At 43.6% G+C, this 11,632-nt stretch overlaps 1 protein-coding gene across 1 annotated transcript; it reads left to right on the plus strand.

The window, feature by feature from the left end:
- The first annotated feature begins 871 nt into the window (after positions 1 to 871).
- GABARAPL1 (GABA type A receptor associated protein like 1) lies at positions 872 to 11,422 on the plus strand. The gene is made up of 4 exons (XM_032801212.2): positions 872 to 1,225; positions 4,558 to 4,636; positions 6,481 to 6,599; positions 8,973 to 11,422. The coding sequence occupies exons 1-4, from the start codon at positions 1,136 to 1,138 to the stop codon at positions 9,036 to 9,038; spliced, it is 354 nt and encodes a 117-aa protein (XP_032657103.1). The 5' UTR covers positions 872 to 1,135; the 3' UTR covers positions 9,039 to 11,422.
- The last annotated feature ends 210 nt before the right edge of the window (positions 11,423 to 11,632 follow it).

Here is an 11,632-nt window from a genome sequence, read left to right on the forward strand (position 1 = left end):
GCAGGTGTGTGACTCACCCAAATCACGAGCTCTCTCCCACAAGAGCTGCAGCCCGCTCGCCTCTCGGCCGCAGTGGGGGAGGGGAGGAAGCAGCCCAATATTACGAAATTAAAGGTTATTATGGACACACAAGCCTGCATTCATTAGTCATGCTCCGTTCAGAACAAATGACACCACCGCCTCTGTGCGAGATCACGCTTCTATGTAGCCCGCTCCGCCACCATTATCTGTGGCCCCTGCGTCATGGTGAGCTGGTCTTCTTGCTCAGCCCTTTGTTTTGCTTTAAGCAGCAGACACTCAGACATGGGAAACAGATATAAACACAGCAGATCGCACCCCCAAAACAGAGAGGGGCATGGGAAACTCCGCCACTTTGGGGAAGGAATAAAAACCTGCGTAGACAAAGTAGAACAGAACAGTCTAGCATTGTCACCCAAATGTTTCCCATTTCACGATCTGTCCCCCCACTCTGCTCCTAGTTTCCTCCCCAAGTGTCCCTGTTAACGGCTTAGAAATGCTAGCACGCATCGGGTAGACTGTAAAGAAACATAATTTCTTTCTGTTTTTTTATTATTGTTGTTTTGTTTTCCTTGTACCCGAAGTGCTTTAGCCCCGAAGCCCGTTTGAAGCAGTACCGTGTGGATCATGCCACAGGACACAGAGCAAGGGGGGAGGACTAATTCTTAAAATAAACTTGAAAGAGTTTGAAAGGCCGTATCTTCACTGATGCAATGACGGATACTAACTACATATTTCCAGGTATATCTTCATGTATTTCATTAACAGCCGTGTGCAAATACGATTTTTTTAACGTGCAGTCTCTCCTCCCTATTCTACAGGTGAGATGGTGCTGCCTAGAATGATGGAAGCGTCTCCCTGTGACATCACAATGCCCAATTTGCTACATCGTTGTTTGTATTCCATGATCAGCTGTATCTCTGCAGCCTGGGAAACAGACACAAGGAGAATTCTAAGCAGCACCGAAGAACCTCAGCTCGTTTCAGAATTTGCTGTGAACCACTATCTCTGATATCAGGGGCTTTGGAAGGCAGCTTAAATACATACAAATATATTTTATAATAAGAAACAATAGCATCAAAAGAGAAACTTGACACACCTAAAAAAGACCAACAACATGAAGTTCCAGTACAAAGAAGATCATCCTTTTGAATACAGAAAAAAGGAAGGGGAGAAAATCAGAAAGAAATATCCAGACAGGGTCCCTGTGAGTGGAATATATAATTGTGTCTTCATATAGTGTACTGGTGGCTGCCCCCTGGGCTTGCCTTGCAGTGCTGCTTATATTTTACAAACAATTTGTGTGTCCCTGGTTTTATCAAATGTTCTGTGGTTTATTTTTTTAAGGGGGAGGGGCAGGGAAGAGGAATTGGGGTTATTATTATTAGTATATTTTAATGTTCTGATCTGTTTGAAATCTGCTGTCTATATCCTGATCTGTGTTTGTATACTGTTTCTGTTTATTATATTGTTATATACCAAGAACAATACCATTTGATTTAATATATAAATAGGTGATGGGGTGTATCTCTCTGGCCCCTTCCCTCCATGATCTGCAGCAATTTAGCAGGGAAAAATGCTGCTAATCTTTTTTTATGACAGTCTGTGTTCATGTTGTTGCAGAGTGGAGAGGGAAGTTAATCATTTATTTACAAAAATAGTGAAAAACAATATGTGAGTTAATCATATAACCTTCATGGAAAACTGGAGGGCCTGTATGATGTCATCAGAGATCTTCCTTTCATTTTATTTTTTGTTTTATTTTCTTTTGGCCTGTCTTTTCAATACAACCTTGCTCTGTTCTTGTCCTTGCATACAAGAGAAGATTAATAGCAACCACTCAATCTTTTGACCTCTCATTTAATCTCTTTGTGGAAAAAACACATCACATGGAAAACAAGGTCATATTCTCCCAGCCTAGCTGTGCTTCCTTGTTCAGAAGTCCCTTTGGAGTGCTTATGGAAAACTTCTGTCTTTATGATAATAATTAAGAAAGGGAAATGGCAAACTAAACTCATTACATTTCTGCAGTCCCTTTTATTAAATATTTTTAAAATGTTCTTTCTTTCCATCCCCGCTGGAGATGTCTGTCCCAGATTTACCGTTCAGGGGCTACCTTCCAAAATAGTCTAGAATCCCCTGTGGATGCAAGGGGAAAGAAAAACCTTGGCACACATTTTTACTGCAATTCAGCACCATTTTCTTCCTTAGGAGAGGCCTCATGATTGGACTTGCAGGAGTTTATGCAAGTCAGAATTGAGGTAGTGCAGTGGCAGAGGTGAATGTGGACCACAGGACTGGAGCAGTAGTTGTTGCTAGTCAGAAATGAGGTGCAGAGCCATAGGCCTGGGATAACAGAGAGTGCCACAGGTCAAGAGTGAGGTCAGGATCTGTGATTGAGTCTGAGGGACTAGTGTAGCAGGCTGTGCTATGGGTAATGATGGATAAGTACTGCAAGAGCTATATGGAGGCCCAAACAGGAATAGCAAGAGGTGAGGCAAGTCAGGATTGAGATGCACTGGTTGATCTGTGGGGGGAGGCCAGGACTAAAATAGCTGTGGGTTACGGTGAACTGAAGGAGAAACTCTGTGTGCAGAGTTCTAGGACTGGAACAGCAGGAGGAAGTCGATCTGGCCACAGTGAAAAATACCTTCCTCAAAATCACTGACAGAGCTGTGTAGTGTGGATAACTGAAGGCCCCGGCCAAGCTTCTTTGAATCATTTCTGTGTCTGCCTTTCCTGACAGCTGGATCCCTGATGATGATGTCCCTTCAGCTGCTAACTCTGCAGCGTACCTGGTACATCTTAGCATTTTAGCTGAGACAAGCGTATTGGCGCCCTCCCACACTACAGCAAACACCACTCAGTGACAATCAGGAGATAATCTGCATTTGCCCTTTGTTTTTTCCTTTATCAAATGTCTCTCCATCTTTTTGCAGACAGATTCTCAAACCTTTGGGATCAGAATCACAGCTGAGGGTGAGGGGTGGAGATAAAGTTCCATGGACATAGCTGGAGTATGGCTATTTTGTAAAAATTTCAGGTCCATGAGAATGAACACCTGGTAAATTTATTGTCCAGACAAATTGAATAGCTGTTGAAGCCAATCAACCAAACATCCTCATCTTATTCCTATCTCCTTGTAAATTGTAGTTTCTGTTAAACTCTATTGGATCTCAACACTTCCTAGGATTTAGTAATCCCAGTACCATCTTTTCTTCCTCCCAAGTCCCACACTTCTTGTGACCTCTCCTTTCTTCTCCATCAAGATAAAAATCATGCTGGGATTCACCCTCTTATACCAAGAAGGTGATCTCACTGCTGCTTTCACAAGGTTCTGCTTGTCAGTGCCTTGGGAAATGGAATGGAAGAAGGAAAAGTGCAACCCCAGGCCCACAGTCATTCACTCCTTTAGTCTCCCCCCCAACTTTCCCCCCACCCCAGAAACACACTACACAGTTACATGCAGCAACTCCAGGAGGTGGCCAAGTGGTTAAGGTGATGGACTGCTAAACCACCATTCTTCACATGCGGAATACACAACAAAAGACACCCAACCTATCCCCCATTCACAACATCCTCCCCATATCAACAGATTTACAATATCCTTTATATACACAGACACACACGCACACCTCCAAGCTATCCCAAATCCACAAACACACTGCATATGTGTGTGGCGAGTGGGGTATCTTGGGAGAGTCAAGTCTCCAAACTTACAGAGATGCTACGACCTGCATTTTGAAAACCAGCCTGTGATTTCATGTATCAACATTAAGTGTGTGAGGCTGGATTTTGTTCACAACTGCTGGGGATCTGCAACTCCCATTGATGTCAGCTGGTGCTGTGAGAGCATAATTCTGAACCTCTTTGTTTGACTTTATATCTACTACTCTCTATATTCTTTTACGCAACATATAGAGGTAATTAGCCTGTGGAACTCATTTCCACAAAATATTATGATGGCCAAGAGCTTCGTAGGATTTAAAAAGTGGTTTATACATTTATGTGGATAATTAGAACATCCACAGTTACATTAGGTCAAATAAAATAATTATAAGGAATGTAAAACTTCATGTTCGCTCTCTCTCTCTCTCTCTCTCTATATATATAGAGAGAGAGAGAGAGAGGAAGAAATTTCCTATGTGAGATGGCTATTCTCTTTTGGGTTTTCTTGTGCTTTTCTCTGAAGCATGTGATAATGGCTACTGTTGGAGGCAAGATATGGAACTACTTGGATCGTTAGTGTGATCTGATTTTGCAGTTCCTGTGGTCCAACCTTGTAACTGTTCCACTCTTCTCTACTTTACTCTTTGACACTTACTATTCCATTCCTTAGCTCCCCCACACAGCTCTGCCACTGTCCGTCAATCCTGTTTTGCACCCCCCTGGCTTTTTGAGTGTTGGTCCTCCAGCAGAGCTTGAGAGAATTTCCATGGGCCTGTAAGAACCTTCTCTCTAAAGGGACCGCTTATTTTCTCAGTGATACTTTTTGGTCCACTCTTTGGTGATTCTTGCTTCCTATTTCTCCCTCTCCAGGTTATTGTGGAGAAGGCACCCAAAGCAAGAGTACCTGACTTGGACAAGAGAAAGTACCTTGTGCCTTCTGACCTCACAGGTAACAAACCCTGCCTCCTTTCTTCCTGCATTCCAGTGAGGAAGTAATCAGGAATTCTTTGCACTGATATCATCATAAGAGAATGTACTTTGCTAGGAGGATGGGAGACCCAAGTCGGCAGTGTGTCTAGTGGTTGGAACCAGGGAACTAGGAATAAGGACTCCTGGATTCTAGTTTCAGTTGTGCTGTGGACTTGCCATATGACCTTGGACTAGCCACTTAACCTCTCTTTAACTTAATTTCCTCTCTGTACTTATTGCACAAATCTATCTCACAAGGGGGATTGTGGAGCTTAATTAGTGTTTGTAAAGTACTTTGAGCTCTTTTAATGAATGGCTCTGTCTATTACACTGTATTCTAATGACCTAGGTACTGTGTGTGTGTCACCACTGCCTTTTATTATAATGGGAATGATTTACCTGTGTATCATAGCCCTCAATACAGCGAATAGCCAGTGGCCATTCTCCTTTAGCTCAAGTGGTTAGTGTCTACATCTTTGAAGCAGGAGGATGTGAATTCGTAAATACTCCCATCATAAAATTCTAAGTGGCCATAGTATGTAGCGCAGTGACAGTCATGAAGTTCCACTTCCAAGTGGCCCTGGGTTTGTCACTGTATGATTAAAACTGATTTTATTTGGGGACATGAACAAAGGAAACATTTATAAATTAATTAAAGGAAATACATTTTTCCTGTATTATGTAATTAACTGCAGAACTTGTTCCCATGGAATAGGGTTCAGGCAAATACTTAGTGAGGATAAAATGTGTTTTATGAATAAGAATAGCATCTGCAGTGACAATTGCTGAATAAAAATTTGCAAGGGGCTACAAGCTTCAGGATTTAAAGTGTCTGCTGATCATGTGCTGGTTAGAAATCCTTGTGTCTCCCTTCACTAAAGCACTGCATGCTAGAATGAAGTGAAGGGGCTGTCAGAGACTTGATATGGGACTAGTGTGTCTGGTGGTCTGAAGCAATATGGTAGAAAATGAGATAATGGTATAATCAGGACATTGGCCAGCTCTGGTAGGCAGGTGATGGGACTTTGGACTGGGTGGTAGGTGGTGACCCTTGAGTTCCTGTTTTCTTTCCTGCATTGCCCATTTTTTCCTAGTCTTTACATAACACTTGTGGTCTGTTACAATGAAACTGAGAGTGACTTAGCCCAAGATCAAATCCCAGGTCCCAGTGCATTTGTATTTTGGTGGGGAGGGTCAGAGTTCCAGCCTAGATCCAAATTTCATTTCAGACCTTTGTGTCTTTAACAGGTTGAACCAAAATCCCAAACTCAAATGACCGTGAACTTTGGGAAAGTTCAGGTGTAGATCTGAACTTCGTACTGGAGGGCCAATCTCTAGAATGAACTAGTCATTCTTGTCAATACCGTATCATTGTTTAGGGTTTATTCTTGCAAAGATGTTGAACAGACTGTGGGGACGGGGCACATTTCAGAGCAAAAAGGTGTTGGGAACCTTAGAAGTGCAACTGGCTAATAAATTGCCCTTTCTCCTCTGCAGATATACTGCAGGTCTCCACACAATCTCACCACATTTTGTGTGATCACCTCATTTTAAGAGATGTCTGGGACTGGAATAGCAGGGGGGCTTGTGGGACAGGACTGAGGGGCACAGGACTAGAATAGCAAAGGGCTGCAGGGCAGCACTGAGGGTAGCTGATAGAGCTGGGATTTAGGGCCAGAAGAGCAGGAGATACAGAAATCAATGTCCGGTTGCATTTGCAGAAGTTTGTGTGTATCAAGCATTCTCTTGACTTTCGCTCTGTGATCCCTGTATCAATCACGTTCCATTCTCCACTGTTTCCCTTCCCTACCTGTCCCTCTTCAGTTGGCCAGTTCTACTTCTTAATCCGAAAGCGGATCCACTTGAGGCCGGAGGATGCCCTATTCTTCTTTGTCAATAACACCATCCCTCCCACCAGTGCTACCATGGGCCAGCTGTATGAGGTAAGCCCAGCCCATATCCTTGTTATATTGCTGTAGTGGCTTGAACAACTTATACGCTAGAATAATTTTACACGAGAACTCCTCACTCAGTAGAGCTAAGCACTGCATACCTGATGATTCCTACTTGACACTAGCTCCTCCTTGAATGGAACTCTCTACTCTTGCTTAATTTCCATCAGCCCTCTTTGGAATATTGCGTTCTGTGGTTAGACCAAGGGGCATGGGGAATTTGGGAGAGGAAACAGGCATTTTAATAGTTCATTTAATGCTTAATTTATTTTGCTTTGCTAATGTAAGGGTGTTAGATTAGGAGTCACAGAGATTCCCAGCAGGTCCACATTTTTGTGATACAATGCAGTCTCCCTCCCATTCCTTCCAAGACAGATCCTGGGAGGAAATGTTGGTCTAGTGATTAGAGTACAGGACTGGGAGTGAGGCCTCCCCTGTTCTATTCAGGGATGGGCTGCTAACAATTTAATAAGGCTTCCACACATACATTTGGCTTTTGCCTGCGCTAAGCTCCATTTCCCAGTGGGTATCTTTGTGCATAGCTCAGATGAGTGACTGGAAAACCTATTCATTTGCTTTCCTGCTTAAACAAAGACATTTTCTCTTAGCCAGGAAGAGGAACCACAGCAGTGGTCAAACAAACATAATAAGTACATATGCTGAAAAATACACTGAGTTTGATAGCACACTGCAGGGACCAGCATGCGTAATTTTAAATCTGTATATGAAGACCTTATAGGGGGTCTGAAGATCACCTTCCAGTGATCACTTTTTGAGAACACCTGATAATTGGTGTCATCTGGTCCATTCTAGAGGCAAATAATTTGCCCTTTGGAAAAATTTTTATGAGCCCAAGGAACATTATCTCTGGCTGGGCTGCTTTATAGCTTTCTGAGATGAGGTGACTCCATCAAAAGCAGGAGAATCTCCTCAATCTTCCCTTCACTGTAATAATGGCATTTTTAAAAAGAGCTTCTTCAGACTGTCCTGAGTACAGTCACTATCCGTCAGTAACCCTGGATGGATTTTTTTTTAATGAAGATGATAGAAGATAAAGACGCCAAGGATCATTTTTAAACTAGACACCTAAGAAGAAGATAGGTCTAGTGGTTAGAGCTGAGCATTGAGGCTGGAGAGATCTGGGGTCTATCCCTGATTTAGCTGCAGGCTTTGTGTGTGAATTTAGGCAGATCCCTTAATCTCACTGTGCCTCAGCTTTCCTATCTGTAAAATGGGGTTAATAGATGAGCTCTCAAGGTCTCTTCCAGCTTTGCATTTCTGTGATTCTAAATCTGGCCCTTTGCTCTGAGGAACGGTGAAGAAAATCTAGAACATCCCTGACAAGTGTTTATCCAACCTGTTCATAAATCCTCCAATGATGGGGATTCCTGGAAGCCTATTCCAGATCTTAACTACTCTGATAGACAGAAAATTTTCCTAATATCCAACCGAAATCTCCCTGGCTGCAAACTTAGTCCATTACTTCTTGTCCTATCATCAGTGGACATGGAGAACAATTGCTTATGCACCTTGTGTTCTGAACACTGGTGACTTTCAATGTTTGTAAATTGCTGGGGTACTATGTATTTAATACCTCCCAGCTTTCTTTTCACAACCTAAGGGCCTGATGCTGAATGCTGTTTCACAACTTGCAACTCTCATTGGCTTGTCTCCTACCCTAGCAGTTTTCAGGATCAGGACCCTGAAATCTAGGGCCAGGCTGCTAACTGAGGATACATCAACACTCCAATAAAAAAAAAGTGCAGTAGTGAGTCTTGGAGAATGGGTCAACTGACTCGGGTGCAGACTATAAAATTACAGGCTATAAAATTACAGTGTAGACATTTGGGCTCAGGCTGGAGCTCAGGCTCTAAAACCTGGTGACAGGGAGTCCAGCCTCCAGCCAGAGTGGGAATGCCTACTCTGCTATTTTTTGCCCCAGTTAACAAGCCCCGTGATCTTGAGTCAGTTGACCCGGACTCTGAGGCTCACTGCTGTGGGGTTCGTTTTGTTTTGTTTTTCTTTTCCAATGTAGATCTAGTGCCACATTCCTCCAACTCCCTTCCCACAACTTCTCAATGGCATGCAAATGGAAGCATCCATTTCTATTATTTCACAAGCATTTGCGGTAAAACAATTTCTCTGTGTGGGCCAGAAACATCCACAAAAAAACCTTGCTGTTCTGTACTCAGCCATGTCCAGGGTGCCCTGTGGAGGAAGGAAATAAGGCCCTAGGGGAGAGAGAACAAGGCCGTGACAGAGAAATGCTCTTTCCTTTTGCTGTTATAGTGTACCCTAGTTGGAGATGTTGCCAGATAGTGAGTGTGTCTCATCCTCTCTTTCTTTATCCCCTCCCACTCCCAGGATAACCACGAGGAGGACTATTTTCTCTATGTGGCCTACAGCGATGAGAGTGTCTACGGCAAGTGAGCACTGGTCTCTGGGCGCATAGGCATAACGGACTGACAGGAATGGTGGGTGGGAGGGGGGATCCACGTCGGAGAGGAGGAAGATTGAGGAGAGAGAACTGGAAAAGAACTACATACACAATGCCATCATTTTCACACATCTGATTATTATTATTATTATTATTATTATTATTATTGTTACTTTTACAGCGGGGTGGAGGGAGGAGGGAGGAGACGTGGCTCGATGGAGTGATCTGACTGGCTGACAGAAAGTTCTGGGCTGTGTGACTGGGAGGTTCCCCTTGTAGCATTCTGCCCCCTGCCATGTGTGGGAATTCTGTTAGCTAGTAACAGGGCCTTGGTAATCAAGCCAAACTCGCACACCTTCCAAGTAGCAGTGGGGGAGGGAGGGAAGGGTTGCTGGGTGACAGTAATGTGTGTGCACATTCTCTGGACCTGGGAGTGAGTATACTGTACTGTCCCTCTCATGCTTACCTTCACCATCTATCATGGGTGCCATGTGCTTTGGTGCTCTGTGTGCCCATATGAAGTCCCTATGCTGGGCATTCTAGTTGGTGCCCACAAATAGTTCCCCTACTTCGCTGTTAACCTTTCCTTCACAAAGGGTTGGGAATTACCCAGGCTGAGATGAGGGAGGTGAGGTGTGGTTTTTTGTTGTTGTTGTTGTTGTTTGTTTTTTGTTTTTTAAACTGCATTCAAGTGCTGGACCAGACATGTTGAGAACAACTTCTTCTGTCCCTTCCATTGCAGTCCAGCCTGGTACACAAACCCTTTGGATTTAGTCTTCCCCTCCATGTCTCATCTATAGAGCTTGCATGTTCTTTAAGAGCAGAGTATTTCATGGCCCTGCACCCATTCTGACCTGGGTTCCTGTTGTTGGGCAATACTGCCACACTGTGGCCAAGTAGTGGTATTTATTTGGGGGGGTGGGTAGTTTGAACGTCATCAGGACAGATATTTTAGATATATGTATTTTTTTTTCTGAGCCAGTGTTGTCCTTACAAAGAGAGAGATCCCATCCCATGCAGGACTTAAGCTGTGAGCTTTTGAGTTCCACAAACAGAGGATGTTCCTGGAACTGCCATCAGTTAAATCGGGGGGTAGGAGGGGGGAGAGGGTGGTAGGGAAGGAATTGAATTTTGAGGAACCTTTATCTTGGAATTTGAGTAATAATAAAATAATTGAATTTAATGACTGTAAACATTCCTCTATTAATGGGGATTGGAGGGAGGGACCTAAAGGTGGGGAGAAGACGAGGAGGGGAAGAACAGATGGACCCCAGATGAAGGGGTGGGACATATGATAAAAACTATTTTCACAAGATGATTCTACCCCAACTCCCTATATTTTCCTGGGGAGGTGACAATGGGGACTGAAAAATCTGGGTTAGCACTTCACTGGAACAGAGAAATAAACAAGCAGCTAACCTCTGGTGACGTGTGTGTGAAATTTGTCCTATGATTTCTCTGTCTAACTTTTTGAACTGTTGTTCTACTAAAATGCATAGGAATAGAGAAGCATGTTGTGGATCAGGATTGAGGGGCATTGGCAGAGCAGTTTGGGAAGCCCGGGACTGGAAAAGCAAGGTGGGCTGCAGGACAGGATTGAGAGGCATTGACAGGAGGTTCTGCAGTGAGGACTAAGATGCACAGCTCTAGAAAGGGGAACAAGAGGAGAAACATATAGATAAGCGTTCCCTATTTGCATCCTGAATTCAGGTTTGCTCTTCTGTTGCACGCCTCATGGGATAGTCCTCCTGGGATGATCTCACTCTCAAAATACCATTATAGATCACTTGGGTGTTGCCTAGAATGCCATGACATAATTCTCCCTCAGCCCTCTTCTCTCCACTCATCTCTGCTTATTGGGGATTTCCTTGTCCTTTGGGTGGAAATCCATGTTGGCCTTTCATTTCACAAGCTCTGAATGTTCTGAAGGTTAGAAAATCCCTTTGAATGAAGGCATGCTGGGGGCAGCAGCAGCCATTGCAGTTCTCTCCCCCCAGTCTTGTGCTTGCTCACACTTACCTCTACACGTGTGTTCGCTCTCACTCACGCATGCTCTTGCTTGTGCATGCCCAGGGGGAGACAGCTGCAACCCGGGGTGTTTGATTTTGTGTCCGTACCTCCCCCTAGCACCGTGATGTTTGTGGGAATAATTCAGGCCATTTGTTACATGTGGGGTTTTATGTTCAGATTAGTTTTAGGTTATTTTAACTGGATTGTGGCATTTACCTCTGTTTTTGCTCTAGTCTAATATTGTAAAAGGCAATGATGGTCATTTTTTTCTGTGTCGGTTATTCTAACCAACTCCAGATTCTTGTAAAATAAAGTTCATATTGTATGGGCTAAATCAACCGATCAATAAAAACACATTTGAAAATCAGAGGCTTGCTCTGGGCTGGATATTAAATGTAGTTGGCTGTAAGACTTTTGTTTGTCACTGAAAATGGCACTGTCTCCCATTGGACAGGATATATCAGAGCTGCTCATTACTTCCCTTTCATAACACGCCAGAGTTCCCTTCACATGTTAAATGTGTGTGTGTGAGACAGAGTGAGTGTATCCCCTCTGGATGACACATATTGTATTTTTG

This window comes from Chelonoidis abingdonii, chromosome 1, assembly GCF_003597395.2.
Source record: "Chelonoidis abingdonii isolate Lonesome George chromosome 1, CheloAbing_2.0, whole genome shotgun sequence".
Taxonomy (NCBI): domain Eukaryota; kingdom Metazoa; phylum Chordata; order Testudines; family Testudinidae; genus Chelonoidis; species Chelonoidis abingdonii.